Source organism: Lepidochelys kempii, chromosome 28 (genome assembly GCF_965140285.1).
Source record: "Lepidochelys kempii isolate rLepKem1 chromosome 28, rLepKem1.hap1, whole genome shotgun sequence".
NCBI lineage: Eukaryota > Metazoa > Chordata > Testudines > Cheloniidae > Lepidochelys > Lepidochelys kempii.
This window is the reverse complement of record NC_136407.1, coordinates 5823177-5843708: the sequence shown is the minus strand read 5'-3', so window position 1 is coordinate 5843708 and position 20532 is coordinate 5823177. Positions and strand designations below refer to the sequence as shown.

Here is a 20532-nt window from a genome sequence, read left to right as displayed (position 1 = left end):
CGTCGGCGCAGACGGCCCCCGGCTGGCACCGCTCCTCGCCCAGCTCCGCCAGCAGCTGCCCACGGCCATCAAACGCCACCCCGCTGCACCGGTGCCAGTCCGAGGGGCCTCACCAGAACGCATCCACGCCAGCAGCTCGTGCATCGGCACACAGAGCAGTGCACGGTGGGTGGCTATCCCCCTGTGCCACCGGCCGCAGGGTCTTTTGGGAAGGGTTTGCAGGGTCCCATGGGCCTGCGCGGCACCACGAGGCGGGTTTCTCTGTCCCTTCGTTCCCTGGGCATCCGACTCGATCGCCAGCTGCTCTTCACCTGCAATGAGCGGGGCGGGGGAGAGACCGTGTGTGCGGGGGGACTGTGTGTGTTGGGGAAGAGCGAGTGTGGCAGGCTGTAAGTTCAGAGAGCTGCTGGAAGCAACCAGTCCTGAGGCAGGGGGAGGGGGACAGCCCCAACGTCAGCCCCCACTTCCCTCACTGGATCAACACAGCAGTCTCTCTCTCTCTCACACACACACGCTGCTGCCTGCCTAGCTCTGTGTTAGGGGCACCAGAACAGGGGGGTTTCGAGGGCCCCACACTCTTTACCGGCTGTTAGGACAAAATGAGGGGCCATTGGGGGATACTAGTGGAGACCAGTTATGGTAATATAAGGAACAGCAGCGTTTACACGGGTGCTTTCTTGCTTTAAGTTTACCTCAAAAAGCTCTTGGCCTTTCACTGAGGTGGTTTTATTTGGTCACCAAAACAGGGCAGTTTTGTCACCAGAAGTGGCACTGAAGTGTGTACACCAGCCAAAAGCTGCTGACCAAGGGAGCATAGGGTAAACACGCAATACCGATTTTCTTATCATGCTTTCTGATTGTCGACACATTTTTCCCCGACAATACGCTGCAGAATGAACAATCTACAACGATGTCACTAACCACAGACATACTCGAATCAAGAACGGCCATACTGAGGAAGACCAAAGGTCCATCCAGCCCAGTATCCTGTCTGCCAACACTGGCCAATGCCAGGTGTCCCAGAGGGAGTGAACCTAACAGGTAATGGTCAAGTGATCTCTCTCCTGCCATCCATCTCCACCCTCTGACAAACAGAGGCTAGGGACACCATTCCTTACCCATCCTGGCTAATAGCCATTCATGGACTTAGCCTTCATGAATTTATCCAGTTCTCTTTTCAACCCTGTTATAGACTTAGTCTTCACAACCTCCTCAGGCAAGGAGTTCCACAGGTTGACTGTACGCTGAGTGAAGAAGAACTTCCTTTTATTTGTTTTCCCATGAATTTCATTTGGTGGCCCCTAGTTCTTATATTATGAAAACAAGTGAATAACTTTTCCCTATTCACTTTCTCCACACCACTAATGATTTTATACACCTCTATCATATCCCCCCTTAGTCTCTTTTCCAAGCTGAAAAGTCCTAGCCTCTTTAATCTCTCCTCATATGGGACCCGTTCCAAACCCCTAATCATTTTAGTTGCCCTTTTCGGAACCTTTTCTAATGCCAGTAGATCTTTTTGAGATGAGGGGCCACATCTGTACAAAGTATTCAAGATGCTGCCGTACCTTGGATTTACATAGAGGCAATATGATATTTTCTGTCTTATTCTTTATCCTTTTTTTAATGATTCCTAACATCCCATTTGCTTTTTTGACTGCCGCTGCACACTGCATGGACGTCTTCAGAGAACAGTCTATGATGACTCCAAGATCGTCTTCCTGATCAGCTGTAGCTAAATTAGTCCCCATCCTATTTTATGTACAGTTGGGGTTATTTTTCCCAATGTGTATTACTTTACATTTATCCACTTTAAATTTCATTTGCCATTTTGTTGCCCCATCGCTTAGTTTTGTGAGATCTTTTTGAAGTTCCTCACAGTCTGCTTTGGTCTTAACTATCTTGAACAGTTTAGTATCATCTGCAACCTTTGCTGCCTCACTTTTTACCCCTTTCTCTGGATCATTTATGAATAAGTTGAATAGGATTGGTCCTAGGACTGACCCTTGGGGAACAGCACTAGTTACCCCTCTCCATTCTGAAAATTTATCATTTATTCCTACCCTTTGTTTTAATATTTCAAAGGAGGACGAGGTAAAGAAGTAATGTAAATGCATAAAACACAACAGAAAACTAAGGTCTGGTCTACACTAAAGACATTTTTTCGGATAACTATATTGCTCAGGGGTGTGAAAAATCCACACAGCTGAGCAACACAGTTACACAGCCCTAACCCTCTGTGTAGATAGGGCTACAACAGCAGGAGAGTTTCTCCTGCCAACATAGCCACCACTACTTGCGGTGGCTGGACTACAAGTCCGACAGGAGAGCTCTCTCCCATTGGCTTATAGTGTCTGTAATACCAGTGCTAGAGAAGAGCAGCTACATCAGCTTTATTGCGTACCCATCGCATCAGACACAAACCCATAGAATGGGGGCTCAATATGCATGTATCCTGAAGTCTGAAATTGGAGCCTGACAAATTCATTGCCTTGTTGGTTACCATCATTTCTACAGCCTGAAAGTCCTTATTACCCAATCAGGCAGCCAGTTTGGGATCCACGGGGAAGGAATGTCCTATGAAGCACTCTCTCTTTGCATCCAAACAGGGAAGGATGACTGTTCTCAATCTAACCCTGGCATCCTTTGGAACTGTAATCAGCGACACTGCACTAGGAAGTGGAGTCGTACAAACAATTTTCCTTGGGTCATTGGTCACCAGAGCTTCCTTTACTGGGATGGAAACCAAGAATTGGGTGTGGACTCTTTCAACCCCAGTTCTTTCCAAATCCTTGGCCTTGGTGAACGTAAAATTTACACTTCTCTGAAGTAGAATCCTTTACAAAACCACTCAAAATCTCAGCAGTGTTAGTGAGGAATGGCTTCCCAAACCATGCCCAGCTTTTCTTTAATTCGGTAGCACAGGTCCAGGCAAGGGACTGGATACAGGGCTGGATCAGAATCTCCATTAGTTACCAGAGCTGGAGTTTCTATTCAAAAATAGCTATTTTTCTGAATCTATTACATTTTCAACACTGATTTCATTTTATACACATCTTCAACACCTACAAAGGATAAATTCAACAAAAAACCCACTTCTATTTCCTCAACATCTTCGTCATGAAGGGTTGCATTTCCCATACCATAGGATTAGCTAGGAGAGATCTTCTGTAGGGCCTAGGTTACAAGTGCTTTGGGAACCAAACACATGGGCATTTAGCCTAGTTCAAAATCACTTACCATTGAATTCTCTCCCCAGATCATCTGAGACAATATTGTCTTAAACAATTGAACTACACTGTGACCATATGCACTTCCTTCAATTAGTTGGGGTTCTGCTGTTCACCGTTTCCGAGTGGAGATTTTAAAGCACGGCTGTGTCTTTGTTAGCATGTCCAGTAAATTGGAGAGTTCTCTCTTATTGACAGAACTGCACTTGAACCTTCTCCATGTCATCATGGAGGGATGGGGAAAAAGCAAAGCTAAAGTGATAAATGAGGACTTTATCAAATGGTCATTTGTCTTAAATTCTCCAATAATTCTGGGCTACATCCTGTCAGAACTGAATACCCAATTGGGTGGCCAAAAAGCCTTCAGGAAAGATAGAAACCCACATCACAGAGAGAGAGAGAATAAACGACAATGAAAGTGTCAAGTGAAATTCCAGAGCAGGTTACATCGGATTATTCAGAATCAGAACAAGAGATTCTCCCATCACATTCTCTTCTGATCCATTCAAACCTGCTTCACTCAGCACTGTCTCAATGGTCAGTTATGTTATTTACAAAAATTTTAGTATCCTAGCATCCCCATAATGAGGGGAAAACAGCCACCTTGCCAGAAGTGGCTTTACCAATAGATGGAACCTGGGATTTAAACTCCAAATGATCACACTGTTTGGGATCCATTTGAATTCCCCTTCCAGGTCTTTGACACTTTCATCTCCAGTCATAGCAACTCTGATATAGGATTAAAGAAGTCAAAGCATCGTCTCCAAGTGCAGACAACAGAGAATGCTTCATCACTGGAGAGTGACAGCTCAGTGGTTTGAGCGTTGGCCTGCTAAACCCAGGGTTGTGAGTTCAATCCTTGAGGGAGCCATTTAGGGATCTGGGACAAAAATGGGAGTTTGGTCCTGCTTTGAGCAGGGGGTTGGACTAGATGACCTCCTGAGGTCCCTTCCAAACCTGATGTTCTATGATTCTATGATCACATGACACTTTGAGAAGTGGAGGGATAGAATGTGATGAAGATAAACTCTGCCTGGCTCAGACAGGAGGTAACAGTTCTGCAGTGATGGGGAAGGAGGGAATCTCTGAGAAACCCCGTCTCCTTCCAGTGTCACAGAAGCTGAAATTATACTTTTTTTTCCCGCCCCTGCTCCTCTTCATTTACATGTAATTTGAAAAGTTCCCAATATAACTGCTCCTCAGCACAACCCAGAGCAACGTGAGAACTGGCAATGATAGAGTCACCAATGATACAGATTTAACAATAACTTTGCAATAGGAGGAAGGGTATAAATGTGATGCTCCCTGGTTCCTGATAGGAAGGGCACACTCAAATTACTTATGGGACAATAGAAAGGACAAATGGGTCCACCACAAAAGAGGGCGAACTGCAAAAGGCAAAAATGGCCCACTCATATGGACAAGTTGAGGGATAATGGCACTGCAAACAGCTCAAACGGCTTTAAAAGTTACTGTGTGGGGGAATCAGGAAAAGTATTAAAGGGAAAAAAAGTACGGATAGCCCTAGAGGTTTTTATGTGGTTGATCTCCCTTGCAGATTCTCTGATGGCTAACATGGGCTGAGTGCCGAGAGAAGGTATTCCCACACTCAGTGCATTCATAGGGCCTCTCACCTGTATGGATTCTCTGATGAACAGAAAGGGCTGATCTTTGAGTGAAGCTTTTCCCACACGCACTGCATTCGTAGGGCCTGTCCCCTGTGTGGATTCTCTGATGAACAGAAAGGGCTGATCTGTGAGTGAAGTTTTTCCCACACTCAGTGCATTCATAGGGCCTCTCCCCTGTGTGGATTGTTTGATGACTAATAAGGTGCGAGCTGCATTTGAAAGTTTTCCCACATTCACTGCATTCGTAGGGCCTCTCCCCTGTGTGGATTCTCTGATGAAGAGAAAGGGCAGATCTGTGAGTGAAGTTTTTCCCACACTCACTGCATTCATAGGGCCACTCTCCTGTGTGGACGCTCTGATGACTAATAAGGTGCGAGCTGCAATTGAAGGTTTTCCCACACTCACTGCATTCATAGGGCCTCTCCCCCGTGTGGATTCTCTGATGGTGAAAAAGGCGTGACCTGTGAGTGAAGCTTTTCCCACACTCCCTGCACTCATAGGGCCTCTCCCCTGTGTGGATTCTCTGATGAACAGAAAGGCCTGAGCTTCTAGTGAAGCATTTTCCACACTCAGGGCATTCATAGGGCCTCTCCCCGGTGTGGACTCTCTGATGGTTAAAAAGGCCTGATCTTTGAGTGAAGCTTTCCCCACACTCACAGCATTCGTAGGGCCTCTCCCCTGTGTGGATTCTCTGATGACTAATAAGGTGCGAGCTGCGATTGAAGCTTTCCCCACACTCACGGCATTCATAGGGCCTCTCCCCTGTGTGGATTCTCTGATGTTGAAAAAGGCCTGATCTTTGAGTGAAGCTTTTCCCACACTCCCTGCATTCATAGGGTCTCTCATCTGTGTGGGTTCTCTGATGTTTAGAAAGGTGTGAGCTGCTAGTGAAGCTTAACCCACACTCGCGGCATTCGTAGGGCTTCTCCCCTGTGTGGATTCTCCGATGAACAGAAAGGGCTGATCTGTGACTGAAGTTTTTCCCACAGTCACGGCATTCGTAGGGCCTCTCCCCTGTGTGGATTCTCTGATGAGTAATAAGGTGCGAGCTGCGATTGAAGGTTTTCCCACACTCCCGGCATTCATAGGGCCTCTCCCTTGTGTGGATTCTCTGATGTTGAAAAAGGCCTGATCTTTGAGTGAAGCTTTTCCCACACTCCCTGCACTCATAGGGCCTCTCCCCCGTGTGGGTTCTCTGATGTTTAGAAAGGTGTGAGCTGCTCATGAAGCTTTTCGCACACTCACTGCATTTGTAGGGCCTCTCCCCTGTGTGGATTCTCAGATGAACAGAAAGGCTTGATCTGTGAGTGAAGTTTTTCCCACACTCAGCGCATGTATTGCTCTTTCCCCTGAGGATTTCCTGCTGTGTTGTGGTTTCCTTGAGGCCCTTCTGAGTTCCCCAACAGGAAATAAATTTACCCACTTTCTCCCCTGGCTGGTTTCCTTGCTCTCTTTCTGGTCTGTGCTGAATCTCACAGGATTTTCCCTGCTCATGACTCCTGAACACATTCTGGTTTGGTCTTTGCGATAAGTCTCTGTGTTTATCCACTTGCTCAACATTTTCCTGCTGAGAATTCTGCTCCTCTTTCTCACATACCATTGCATCACCTGCTGTGGCAGAGACAGAAACCCCAAACAGGGATGGAAAGGGGAAGACCAAACCAAAAAGAGTGCTGAAGACAGGTCAAATAAAAATCAGGGACTGAACTCCCCCAAAATCTTCCCCCAAATAGAAGAGAGAAGGGGGATCAATTCAGCCTTCACATCCCATTCCAATTCTCAGGGGAAAGGGAGGAAGCTACTGCCTGGTGTCTGCTAGGATCTACAGAAAGCCATGAGCTATATTTACCCTGAGGATACAACCCCTGCTAGGGACAATAATGAAATGAGAGACCACCCAAGGGCTTTTTAGGACATCCCAGATGTCTCCTTGAAGCACTTAAAGATTCTGAGTTGGTTTAATGTTTCCTCACCTGTGTAGGGTGCTCTCAGGATCTCTTTTTCCTCCGAACCCTGGAGGTCTGGGACACATGGCTCTTCCCCTTGTTCCACCTGGGAGATCACATCAGGTTGGGAAACTGGAAACCCTGCTCAGATGAAAGAAAACAAAGGAGTTCAATTGATTTCATAAAAAACATTCTATTAATTTAACTCCAGTGCTTAGTGTGACCTGGTGTGCCATGGGCAGTCCTCACTGAAAATGCCAAGGTCAGGGGAGGCTGAAAAAGGGAGAGCAGATGCTCCTAAAACTGGTGATTAACACTGAAGTTAAATTCACCGACCAGTCACAAACAGTGCTTCCGATCACCCACACTGGTTATCGAGAAGCTGAAAAAAGAAATCACACAGCCCCCTTTATTGCATTCCAGTTCTCTGACTCCCAATCAACACCTAAGTCCAGTATAGTGAGAGGTTATTTAAAAACTCTGCGCAGATAGACAAAATGTTCTTCTGACCCCAAAGGGTCAGCCACAGTACCAGGTCACTATAGGTTTGGATCTTACCCAAATAACATGCTGCCAGCCAAACCTTTAGCATCTAAACTAAAGGTTTAAATGAAAGAAAGACAGAAAGAAGTTAAATGGAAAAGCAGTCAGATACATTCCAAAATGAATATATCAAGTTCTTAGCAGTATTGGTGAGTTGCTGGCTTGAAAGTCCGTCTGGAACGCATCCACAGCTTGCATGGGTCATTCAGTCCTTTGTTCAGGCTTCAGTTTGTAGTGAAGTTGGTCCAGAGATAGGAAGAGGGATTGAAGACAAAATGGAGATGATACAGCTGCCTTTACATTCCTTTTGCCATGTGGCTTGTACTTCCTGTGTCCCAAACACAAGCTTTGCAGCACATGGCATGGAAAGGCCTTCGAGTTCTCAGTACACAGGCATACCCCTGCATGTCTTGGTGACTCAACAGGTGTATCCCCTTGGTCCTTTCCACGGGCTCATTGTACAGCTGATGACCCTGGATGGACCATCGAACAGGCTAGGCAGTGCTGAGGCCAATATGTCCGGGTGTGTCACCCAGAAACACTGCACAAATCTGGAAATACAGATATACCCTACATATCTATAACTCACAATACAAAGGTGATACAAACAGAACCAAAATTATCATACTTGAAAAATCATAACATTTTCACTTACACCTTACATGGCATATCTAGCACGATTCATTGCAATCTTATCATATTAGTGTTAATAATAAAATAACAACAACATAAAGTGTCTCAATTCCATACAGTGTCACACTCAGTAAACCAGTGAATTCCCAGGTCCTTTAAGATGCCAAACAATGCTTATGAGGGATTGAAATCCCCACATATCTGCTGGGAACACACACAGACAGACGCTGTGTCTGTCTGTACCCCTATGCTCACTCTTCTAGAAAATTATGACGAATTTTGTACACAATCTGGCTTGTGAGGTATTATTTGAAAACGCATAATCGACTGAATATTATCCTCCTGTTAAAATGTGTAGCAACAGTGAATGTAAAGTTATGAGATTTTACTGTGTGATATTACTGAAAAAGTTACAATTCTGGGGAACACCCACAGACCAGTTCCTCAGAGACAGCAAGGCAAACAGCTGGTCATATAGCCATTCTCCGGCTGTGGTAAGGTGTGAAGAAGACATTTACATTCCACCACAGGGACCACTTGAAGCTCATATCCATAACAGACAGCCTGTCACCATGACTCAGCTGAGAGCTGAAGTTGTTTCTAGTACAAAGGACTGAATTATAAAAACAGGTGAGGAAAATCCTTGAGACTCTCTCCCCCCCCTTTCCCTCTGCTCATGACAACTCCTGAAGAACTGAACTTGGGTGGCAGGGGTGAGTTAGGGGGAGTCCTGGCTGAAAGGAGAGTCAGCCTGTCTCAGCATATGGTTAGAGAAACATTTGCTTTGAATCCATTTTAGCTTGTTAACTTAGAAGTTAGTTTGTGTTTTATCTTGCATTTCTTTTGTAAACAATTCTGACTTTTATGCCTCATTACCTGTAGGTCACTTAAAATCCTTTTTTTTTTTTTTTTGGTAGTTAATCTTGTTTTATAGTTTTATCTAACCAGTGTGTTTGGATTAAAGTGTGTTGGAAACTCCATTTGGGATAACAAGGCTGGGGCATGTCATTTTCCACTGATGAAATGACAGACTTCATATGAGCTTGCGTTGTTCAGTAGAGGGCTGGACAGTGAAAGATGCACATTTCTGGAGGAAAGTCTGGGACCAGAGAATTTTCTGGGGTTCTCCGGTGCTGCACTGTAATTTGTGAGTCACTGTCTATCAGCACTCAATTCTGTGTAGCTGGGAGCGAGATACATGCTGGAGACTGTGTGTTTGTGATGAAGCGGAACTGTTCTTAATGTTTCCTCTGAATATTGTGGGGGTGCCTCAGTTTCCCCTATGCAGTTCTTAAGTATCTAGGGGGTGGGATAAGGATGTATCGTTGCAGAGCCCTAGAGGGCAGGTATGTGCAGGGGTCTGGACACAGAGAATGGCCAACACCCTGTTTCCTGGCAACTGATGGCCTGGGCCCTTCTCTCTGCAAGGTGAGAGCTAAAGGGTTGGAGAACAAAGGAATCAGGTGATTTCCTGGCCCGGAAAGGGACAAAGCCCAGAGGAGGAGGGGCTGGAGGGGGAGGGAGTTTGGGGCTGGAGGGGGACATGGAGGGAAGTACAGATGTGATTCTCTGGCTCACTGCCCCTCAAAATGGGCCCAGCTACAAGCTCTGTTTTAGACTATGTTCCTGTCATGTAATAAACCTCTGTTTTACTGGCTGTCTGAGAGTCATGTCTGGCTGCAAAGTTGGGGTGCAGGACCCTCTGGCTTCCCCAGGACCCCGCCTGGGCGGACTTGCTGTGGGAAGCGCACGGAGGGGCAGAGGATGCTGAATGCTCCCAGGTCAGACCCAGGAAGGTGGAAGCTGTGTCCTGAAGACAGTCTGCTCACAGAAAGGAGACTTCCCCAGAGTCCTGACTGGCTTCGTGGGGAGCAGTTCCAGAGCATTACCCAGGGACTCCGTGACAGTGTTAACTGCCCAGGAGTGGCTGTTCTCACAGTAAAGCAGTGTAAAAGGCACCCCAACTTGGGGAACTGAGGGGACACAGCAGTTCACCAGTCCAGATTGTACTGTGGTTAACGTCACAGACACTCAATTTCAAAGAGTCTCCTAAAACACACAGAAAGTAAATCCATGTCCCAGAAATTGAAGACTCCAGACAGACGGCAAGTCTCCCTGGCACTGCTTCTTGCTGACACAGAGGTCCAGAGATAATGAAAAAGTCCTGGGGAAGCTGGGAACAGTAAGCATGGGCTGGTGGGGTTCAGTGGAGAAAGGGAACAGGAAGGGCAGGGATATTACTGAATGCAGGATCTCAGCAGTCCTAGATGTCAGGATAGCACATATTACAGCCCATTGGAAAACATAATCCCAACTATACATACAAAATAATGGGGTCTAAATTAGCTGTTACCACTCAAGAGAGGGATCTTGGAGTCACTGTGGATAGTTCTCTGAAAACATCCACTCAGTGTGCAGCGGCAGTCAAAAAGTGAACAGAATGCTGGAAATCATTAAGAAAGCGATAAGACAGAAAATATCATATTGCCTCTATATAAATCCATGGTACGCGCACATCTCAAATACTGTGTGCAGATGTGGTCGCCCCATCTCAAAAAAGATCTATTGGAATTGGAAAAGGTTCAGAAAAGGGTAAAAAAATGATTGGGGTGTGGAACAGCTTCTGTATGAGGAGCGATGAAAAAGATAGGGACTTTTCAGCTTAAAAAGGGACAAATGGGGGATATGAGAGAGGTCTATAAAATCATGACGGGTGTGGAGAAAGTAAACAAGGAAGTGTTATTTACTCCTTCTCATAAGACAAGGACTAGGAATCACCCAATGAAATTAATAGGCAGCAGGTTTAAACAACACACAGTCAACCTGTGGAACTATTTGCTGTAGGATGTCATGAAGGCCAAGACAAGGGTTCAAAAAAAGAACATGATAAACTCTAGAAGACAGGTCCATCAATGGCTATTAGCCAGGCCAGACAGGGATGGTGTCCCTAACATCTCTTTGCCATTAGCTGGGAATGGGCGACAGGGGATGGATCACTTGATGATCACCTGTTCTGTTCATTCCCTCTGGGGCACCTGGTGCTGGCCCCCTGTCGGAAGACAGGATACTGGGCTAGCCGGACCTTTGGTCTGACCCAGTATGGCAGGATTTATATGCTAGGGAATCCATATATATATATATTATTTATATGCTAGGGAGTCCAGTGCAATGGGAAGGAGTAGGAAAATCCCTGGCTGTGGAGAACACTGGGAAATTAGGAGCAATAATTCAGAAGCAACAGACTCTAATTAGACTGGAAAAGCAGAATGTGAAAAATGAGAATTGGGGTCATGTGACTTTGCAATGAGGGACTAAAAAATCTAAGATGCCTGCAGAGAAGAGAGATTGTGGCTTTTACACATGGCGATTGGGGGAGAGGGGGAAAGACTCTCCATGTATCAAGAAGCTTCACTACCAACCTAAGCCATTTTCACACGCTGGGGTACAATCCAGATCAGTGAGGAGTTGTGTCATCTGTAATCCTGGGTGAGAGTCAATGTTCTGCTGCTGGAGCTCCCCTCTCTGGATACCCCCCGCCAGCATTCAAGGATGCATTGAGTGTCTGCGTGATCAGTAACCCTGGACCAGCAGCTCTGACTCCAGCAGCCTGCTTGTTTCACCCCAAGCACATTCTGGTCTGGGTGGAGTAGGCTCAGGGTTTCAGAGAAGGCCAGAGGTCAGAAGCTTCTGTTCATTATGCTGAACCTAACCCCCCGTTTTACTTGAGTAAACAGGAGATCTTAGACACCGTGTGATACTGCTCCTGTGCTGTGCTCCCAAAGTGTTCTGCAGCAGGGGAGGGTTGCTGGTCGTGTGTGTGTCACTGGCATGTTGGGGTGATGCTGAAATAGGACACAGCAGAGGTGCATTGTGGGGGTGGCCTAAACCGTATCTCTTCATTTCCCCTTCCAAGAAATGAGGGGACAGGAATCCTTACCCAGCGAGGTCACATTCTCATAGTTCTCCTGCATGACGTCTCTGCAGAGGGCTCTCTGAGCGGGGTCCAGCAGAGCCCACTCTTCCCTGGTGAAATACACAGCCACCTCCTCGAAGGTCACCGGCCCCTGAAAGAGCAAGAGTCCCACACTCAGTACCTGCTGCCCCACTCACAGCCCCACTAGTCGTGGGGGAGAGCAGCCAATCAAATTGGAGCTCTGGGAGGCTCGCTGTCAAAAGAGTTCCAACCCCCCACAAGGCTCCGAGCATCCAGGAAACACCAGGGTGAGGGGACGAAGAGAGAGCCCCTCCTCTCTCCCAGCTGATCCATCACACACCTACTCGCCACAGACTGATACGGGAGATGGAGCCCTTAGCAGGGTCCAGGGAGAGCTCCCTGGTAGGAAGCCCAACACCCCGCTCATTGTGAGGAGCTGGATATGAGGAAGGGGTATCTCCCCTAAGTCTGACTGGTGGGTGCCCCCAACATATGTCTCAGCAGCCACTGGTTAGTCGGGTCAGGCTCCAACGCTATGAGTCTGGTCAGTTTTCCCAGCTCCATGTAGGCGAGTTATTTTCTGTTTCACAAATCAGGGCATTTCCACCTCTGAACCTCATGGGTCTGTTCCTAGAATCTAGGCCACTTATTAAACTCCCCCCAGCAGCTTTGCCACCCTCTCTCCTCCTCGCTTTCTCCACCATGGGCATTTCCTGCCCCACTCCAACCTCCAAACCAGACGGTGCAAACCTTCCCATCTCCAGTGTATTTGCTGTCCCTCTCCCTCCTTCAGGAACCCACCAGGAACCCCCCGATAATCCCTTCATGACCTGGCTCCTCTGCAGTCATTTCTCTCCCCTGTCCCACGGGAGGATGGGATGAGCTGGAGCGAAACATGGACGTCATTCTGCAGCCTGGCTGGGTGAGAAGGGACATTCTGGACGTTTCAGAACAGGCTTTAGTTAATTTCACATCACGATTCCCCCAGGCCCTTTCCCTGCAGACAGACATACCTGCTGCAAAAATGCTTGATCACTTTATTACAGTGTAGACCTGGCCCCTCTTGCCAGGCTAAGCCCACAGAGAATTTTTTAACCTCCCTTCCCTCACCCCGTAACAAAGTCTCTGAACACAATGCTAGAAAAGAGCAGAACCAAAGGAGTCACTGTGGGGGATTCCCTCGGACATGGACCCCAGGGCAGCCACACCCCAGCGGGGGAATATGGAGTCAGGAACTGGCTTTTCCTCTTTCTGATCCTTCCCTGGGCAGAATCACTTTCCAGTGAACAAGAGATGCTGCAATACATATGTCTGGCTGGACTAGAAAGCTGGAAATCTCTCTCCCCACTCATTTCTACCACTGCCCCTTTCAGTCTCTCCTTCCCCTGCCCTCTCTCCCTGCCCCTCTGGCTGAGAAAGTCCCATTCCTGGGTTCTTTGCTCTTCCATGCTGGATTTACTCCTGGCAATTGCTAATGGGAGGAGAAATGAGGAGGGGCTGTTTGTGGAGAGTCAATTTCATGCCAGTTCCCAGCACTTTCCCTGCGGTCTTTCAGTTACCTGGAGTCCGTGGCTGACAATTTAGTATTAACGGGCCCAGGACTGCCCTACGGTGCTAGTACCGGCTGGAGAAAGGCATCACCTGGGCCAGACAGAGAAGAAGCTTTAACATCACTTCCCAGCACAGAACCCCCGCTAGGGGAGAAGCAGCTCTGAAGCCTGGTCTCCCAGATCAAAATGGAGGCTGCAGCGTGTGACCCAGGGAGCTGAACCCCAATATCCTGAGCAGAGAGGGACAGAGCGTTTGAGCAGCCTTCCCTCCTTTAGCTCTATGGGGAGAGCAGCGAATGAGAGCACCTACTCACAGGGAGAATTGCTCATCTCATTTGGCCCACTGTCCATCTGGAGTCACTCCTTGTCTTTCCATGCAGTGACTCTGGAGTAACAATGGTCTCAATGAAACCAGATTTCAGAAACAGCGAGTCCAGAATACTGTGGAAGAGATCATTGTGTGGCAATGCTAACCCCCTTCCCACCTCCCTCACCCCACAGATCTAGGACAAGGACTCAGGGAACGAATTTTCCCCACAGAATCGGAAGTTCCTGCAGTTTTCAAGAGAGGAGAAAAGCAAAATCTGTGTTTGATAAGTGGATAGAAAGTTACCACAGTGACTGGGCATGGCTGAGAAATGACAGGCAGTGCTTGGAGCCAGGATTCTGACACAAGCTGATCAGGGAAAAGGAGCATGGTTAGTAGCAGCCCCCACAGCCAGGGTCCCCCAGACACCCCCCAGTACCAAGAGCCCAGCCCCCCCTGCCAGGATGCCACCAGATATTCCCAGGGACCCAGCCCCCAGAGTCCATGACCAGGTACCCCAGATGCCCCTCAGGGCCCCAGCAGCCAGGGAACCCCCACCAGACCTTCACTGCAAGCCTCAGAATCCCAAAGGGTTCCCTCACCAAGAGCCCCCAGCAGCCAGGGGACCCCACCCCAAAGGGACCCCCCCACTGGGAACTCAGCCTCTCACTGCTTGCCTGGGATTCCCCCACTGCCTGCTAGGACCCCTGCCTGTCCTCCATCAGGATCTGCCATGCCGTTTGCCTAGGACCCCCTCCTCCTCCCAGCGGGACCACCTGATGCTTTACAGCGGGACCCCTCACGCTGTTTGCCTGGCATCCCCTGACCTAGCACTGGAGATTCCACCCTCCCACCTCTGTGTACTGGGCATGGCAACGATCCCAGGAGCCAGCGGGTGAAGCTCAGACATAGCCCTTGGCACAGCACCAGGCACCATCTAACCCCCTGCCCCAACTCCCCAAGAGTCGCCCACCCCCGCTGTTTTGTGGCCAACAGGCCTCCTGCAACACCCACCTCCAGGACCCATAGTCTTAGCGCTGGACACATCAGAACTACCTCCTGAAACCCCAAACCTCCAGAACCCAACAACCTGACTAGGGTACCCCCTGCCCAGTCACCCAGAGGCCTCCCACTACCACAATGCCCCTTCAGCTCCAGCTGCAATCTCCCCACACAGACACGCATTCCCCCCACCCCCCGAACAATGTTAGCTCATAGAATATCAGGGTTGGAAGGGACCTCAGGAGGTCATCTAGTCCAACCCCCTGCTCAAAGCAGGACCAATCCCCAACTAAATCATCCCAGCCAGGACTTTGTCAAGCCTGACCTTAAAAACTTCGAAGGAAGGGGATTCCACCACCTCCCTAGGTAACCCATTCCAGTGTTTCACCACCCTCCTAGGGAAAAAGTTTTTCCTAATATCCAAACTAAACCTCCCCCACTGCAACTTGAGACCATTACTCCTTGTTCTGTCATCTGCTACCACTGAGAACAGTCTAGAACCATCCTCTCTGGAATCCCCTTTCAGGTAGTTGAAAGCAGCTATCAAATCCCCCCTCATTCTTCTCTTCTGCAGACTAAACAATCCCAGCTCCCTCAGCCTCTCCTCATAAGTCATGTGATCCAGACCCCTAATCATTTTTGTTGCCCTCTGCTGGACTCTCTCCAATTTTTCCACATCCTTCTTGTAGTGTGGGGCCCAAAACTGGACGCAGTACTCCAGATGAGGCCTCACCAATGTTGAATAGAGGAGAACGATCACGTCCCTCGATCTACTGGCAATGCCCCTACTTATACACCCCAAAATGCCATTGGCCTTCTTGGCAACAAGGGCACACTGTTGACTCATATCCAGCTTCTGGTCCACTGTCACCCCTAGCTCCTTTACTGCAGAACTGCTGCCGAGCCATTTGGTCCCTAGTCTGTAGCAGTGCATTGGATTCTTCTGTCCTAAGTGCAGGACTCTGCACTTGTCTTTTTTGAACCTCACCAGATTTCTATTGCCCCAATCCTCTAATTTGTCTAGGTCCCCCTGTATCCTATCCCTGCCCTCCAGCATATCTACCTCTCCTCCCAGTTTAGTGTCATCTGCAAACTTGTTGAGGGTGCAATCCACACCATCCTCCAGATCATTAATGAAGATATTGAACAAAACCAGCTCCAGGTCCGACCCTTGGGGCACTGCGCTTGATACCGGCTGCCAACTGGACATGGAGCCGTTAATCACTATCCGTTGATGTAGCCAGCTTTCTATCCATCTTATAGTCCATTCATCCAGCCAATACTTCTTTATCTTTCTGCCAAGAATACTGTGGGAGACCATATCAAAAGCTTTGCTAAAGTCAAGGAACACCACGTCCACTGCTTTCCCCTCACCCACAGAGCCAGTTATCTCATCATAGAAGGCAATTAGATTAGTCAAGCATGACTTGCCCTTGGTGAATCCATGCTGACTGTTCTGATCACTTTCCTCTCCTCTAAGTACTTCAGAATTGATTCCTTGAGGACCTGCTCCATGATTTTTCCAGGGACCGAGGTGAGGCTGACTGGCCTGTAATTCATAGAATCATAGAATATGAGGGTTGGAAGGGACATCAGGAGGTCATCTAGTCCAACCCCATGCTCAAAGCAGGACCAATCCCCAATTTTTGCCCCAGATCCCTCAATGGCCCCCTCAAGGATTGAACTCACAACCCTGGGTTTAGCAGGCCAATGCCCAAACCACTGTGCTTTCCCTCCCCCCAGGGCCTCCTTCTTCCCTTTTTAAAGATGGGCACTACATAGTCACAGTGTGTGACAAGTGGATAGGATGTCATCACTGCCCACTGCTGGCCATTCACACAGGCAGAAGGAGCCCTGGGGGATGCTTCTTTAACAGGGTAATGGAAGGCATGGAGGGCCAAAATAGGTAAGAAATTTCCATGCCCTGTCACTAGCAAATAATAGCCACCAGGGATCCACCCCAGAAGTGGCTACATCTTAGCACTGTGGGAAGCAACCTCTCACAGAGACCATTTGTCTTGGGGTTTGGGATACTTCTGAACCCACGCTGCACTCCGAATGACCTCCTCATCTGGTGCCAGCTGGAGAAAAGAAAAGGGTCCAGCCAACTCTCCTACCAGCAGCTGATCCCCCAAACAGGGGGAGGCCTCTGGCTTTGATGTGTATTAAATATGTGGCTGGTCTCTTTCATCGGCAAACATTTAGCAGACGTAAAGTGGGGAACAAACGATTCTCAAAGAAGGGGGGATGATCATCACTGGGCAATTTAACCCCCAGGTTGGAGAACGACTCAAGGCAACAGGTTCCCTCCAAGGAAGAAGAAGTTGCTGGGATTTAGGAACATGTGGAAGAGCCCCAAACCCAAGAGGATTTTTAATTGACATTTGATAATGACGTAGAAAGAGGCAAAACCTGAGATAGGAGATCAATGTTCAGAAATGAATGAGAAAAAGGGTGGAAATCGGAGGGATTTTGAATCCATTTTTGTAAATTAGAGAGAGGAAAGTGGAAAATCAGAGAGATTTTATATCAGTTGTTGATATGAGGTAAAACTGGAGCGTGTTTCACATGAATATTTGATAAATGAATAGAGAGAATATGGGCAACATTGGCAAGCATTTTATATCCATGTTCAAGAATCTGGCAAAAGATGTAAATCTGAGATTTTCTTAGTATTTTATAATTAGAGAGACAGGGTGAAATCTCAGGGCATATTCAATTAGAACTAGACAACTAGACAAAAGTAGGGAAAATGTTTAGGGTATTTTATATGGATCCTTGAGATTTTCAGAAAAAAAAGTGTCAAACTATGCAATTGAGAACATGAGAGAAAAACACCAAGATCGGAGGGGATTTTATATTGCAATTAAATAATTAGAGGGAAAAGGGGGACTGTTTGAAGGGATTTCATATGAGTGTCCAATACATAAACAGAAAGTGATGGTCCCCCCCACCATTCACATGGGCAGCAGGGAGCCCTCTGAGGAGCTGACTGAAGAGGGCAAAGGAGGGGGAGCTGGAGGGCTCCCTGGGTGTGGCAGATCGGGGGCAGCAAGTGGGACTGGGAACCCAGGGTCTGGGGCAGTGCCCATGGGGGACACTTGCTCCTCCCTTCCCCGCCCTGGTAGAGAACCGGCATCTCCTCCCACCCCCACTCCAGGGGCAGCCAGGTTTTGAAGAATGACTCCGGGCAACAATTTTCCACCTAAACAAGGACAAATCACTGCAGATAAAAGGGGTGAGAAACCCCCCCCAAATGGGAGGAGATTTTAAACGGACATTTGAGAATTAGGGAGAGACCGGGGGGGATGAGGAGAGACGAGAGAGCGGATCATTTGAGGGGAAAGGGGGGGAATCGCCCCGGAGTTTGCAGCCACGTGTGAGATGCTGAGAGAGAAAAGGGGACGAGCCGGAGGGAATTTGTATCGGGGCTGAGAGGCGAGTGGCACAAACAGGGACAGGATCCAATTAACTCCCCCCCTTCCCCCGCCCCCCACTTCCCCCCCCCGGGAATTCAACCCCCCCCCCGGCTACTCCGGCTTCTGCCCCCCCCGCCCGATCCCCCCCGAGACCCCCCGCCGGGCCCCAGTCTCTGCCCCCCCCATCCCAGCGGGGCCGGGGGCAGATCCTGGCGGCGGCTCCGCTGGGGCTGAGGCAGCCCCGAGGCTTCTCCCCGGTTCCCGGGGGCAGAGAGTCGCTTCCCCCCCCCCGGGGTCTCTCGCTCACCGGGGGGCTCCGGCTGCGGGCGGGAGCGGGCAGAGCCCGGGGGGCTGGTCCCGGCTGGAGAAACCCCCCCCGGCCGGGCACGGAGGGGTTAATGACGGGCCCCCCCAGCACAGACCCGGGGGGGGGGGAGGGGGAGGGACAGCAGCTGCTCAGCCGCGGCTCCCGGGTCCTACGGAGGCAGCAGCGGAAGTGACGTTGTTCTTCAGGGAGGATGAGCAGGGCTCCCACAGAGCATGCGCAGTGACAGCTGCTGCACCTCTCCCTCACCTGGGCTGGAGACGGTAGAAGCCCCCCCCCCAGCAGGCTGGGAGAGGCAGTTTCTGAGTTCCCAGGAGCGGAAGTGACGTTGGGAGGAGGAACCCGGCTGTGAAGGCGCGCGCGGCGCTGCGGCTCTGCCTGGCTGGTGCGGGGCCGCTGGAGCCTCTCACGGCCTCGGAGGAGGGTTTTGTGTCTCCCGGCTCTGGGCATGCGCAGGGGGCGAGTCGGGCATGCGCAGAGGCAGAGCTCACCTGCGGCGGCGGGGCCGGGCTGCGCCGCAGGGTCTGTGCCGGGGAGACCTTCATCCACCCCCCGGGCCCCGCTCCCGCTGGGGCCGCCCCGGGCTCCGCCCGCCCCGCCGCGGAGCTGCAGCCTCCAGGTACCGGAGCGAGCCCCGGGGCCGGCCGGTGACGCTGCCCCAGTGTCCGGGGGGGGGACCAGCCCCCCCGGGGTCCCTGCGTGGGGCCGGGCGGGGGGAGACCTGGGGAAAGGGGCGGGGGGAAAATGTCGGCGCAGCCCGGACATGGCCGGGGGGGGGGGGAAGAGCCGGGGCCCCCCGAGGGGCGGGGAGGGAAAGGGGGGGGCTGAGATCCCCTCGGATTTACCGCCCCCCCCGCTCCCGCCCTGCCCCCTTTCTCTCCCGGCAGCAGCCCGGGTGACCCCCCCCTTCCCCCACCTCCCTGAGACGGGCTCTGCCCCCCCCCCCGGACCCCGTTTCCTCCCCACTTCGCCCGTGGCCAGTTCAAATCTCCGCCTGGGGGGGGGTGTCCCCCCCACTTTACCTGCAGTGACTTGTCCCGGTTTAGGGGGGAATCGTTCCCCGGAGTGATTTCTGAAACGGGCAGAGGGGGGCAGAGCCCCGGGACAGGGGCTGGGCTGGGCTGGGGGGGCCGCGCTCTGCTGGCCACAGAAAGGCCCAGGAAGGGGAGGGAGGAACAAGCTAGCTCAGGGGTTTGAGCATTGGCCTGCTAAACCCAGGGTTGTGAGTTCAATCCTTGAGGGGGCTGTTTAGGGCTCTGGGGCCAAAACTGGGGCTTGGTCCTGCTTTGAGCCGGGGGTGGGACTAGATGACCTCCTGAGGTCCCTTCCAACCCTGATAGTCTATGTTTCAACCCCCAACCTTGTTGTGGTCACTTAAGGGCAGGGGCTAGGGTGTCCCCTCTCCGGGGACGCTTCCCTGCCCCGCTGATCATTACATGCAGTTGAAAGCAAATAATGTATTCAACCAAAATCAATTTTTAAAAATAAGGAAAAAATAGGAAAGGTTAAAGGAAAACACATCACCCCACTCCGTGGAACGGGGACATCACAACCAGTGTATCTGGAGTGCCAGGCAAGTTCAGTCTGTTCCTCCAAAGTCCGAGGCTCCGTCTCAGGCCCTGGCCGTGCTGCAGGGATGCTGCGGCTCGGACACTCGCTCTGGCGGTGGCCACACGCTCTCAGGCTCTAGGTGGCAGGACCCTTCTTCCCAGCATCGCCACCGCCCTCCCCCCCCCAGTCTGACCTGCAAGGCCTCTTGGCTGGGGGCATCTCCCTACGCTGGGCCCGCTGCCCAAGGTCCCCCTCAGTGCACCCAGCTCCAGATGGTTCCAGCCCCAGCTCCACCACTGTGACACAGCTCCAGTTCCACTCTTCCTTACCGCTGCTGCTGCTCTGCCTCCAGCTCCCTGGGCTGCTTCTCTGGCCCCCCTGGCTCTGGTTCCTGCAGCTCGGCTCCCAGGACAGGTCTGCTCTGCTCCCAGAACTGATTTGCTTCATGGGCTGCTTTCCTGGCC

At 50.4% G+C, this 20532-nt stretch overlaps 2 protein-coding genes across 15 annotated transcripts in view; one reads left to right on the top strand and one right to left on the bottom strand.

Annotated features, from left to right (window-relative positions):
• Positions 1 to 517: 517 nt before the first annotated feature.
• LOC140904199 (uncharacterized) lies at positions 518 to 18832 on the bottom strand. 9 transcript variants are annotated; one of them, XM_073326570.1, is made up of 5 exons: positions 18767 to 18832; positions 16205 to 16322; positions 11918 to 12044; positions 6832 to 6945; positions 518 to 6469 (listed from the first exon to the last, which is right to left on the bottom strand). In XM_073326570.1, exons 2-5 carry the CDS (start codon positions 16286 to 16288, stop codon positions 4755 to 4757), a joined length of 2040 nt encoding a protein of 679 aa, XP_073182671.1. In that variant the 5' UTR covers positions 16289 to 16322; positions 18767 to 18832; the 3' UTR covers positions 518 to 4754. The 9 variants fall into 9 exon arrangements, with proteins under 9 accessions (XP_073182671.1, XP_073182670.1, XP_078707038.1 ...); XM_073326569.1 differs by lacking the exon at positions 18767 to 18832 and adding an exon at positions 18500 to 18574; XM_078850912.1 differs by lacking the exons at positions 16205 to 16322; positions 18767 to 18832 and adding exons at positions 12716 to 12832; positions 13474 to 14149.
• LOC140904202 (uncharacterized) overlaps positions 18749 to 20532 on the top strand; it is a 38123-nt gene continuing 36339 nt past the window's right edge. Inside the window, exon 1 of one of the 6 annotated variants that reach the window (XM_073326574.2) lies at positions 18749 to 19136. In XM_073326574.2, coding sequence (XP_073182675.2) covers positions 18988 to 19136 — 149 coding nt within the window. In that variant the 5' untranslated portion in view covers positions 18749 to 18987. The remainder of the gene's footprint in view (positions 19137 to 20532) is intronic. The other 5 variants (XM_073326576.2, XM_073326575.2, XM_073326592.2 and 2 more) reach the window with 5 other exon arrangements.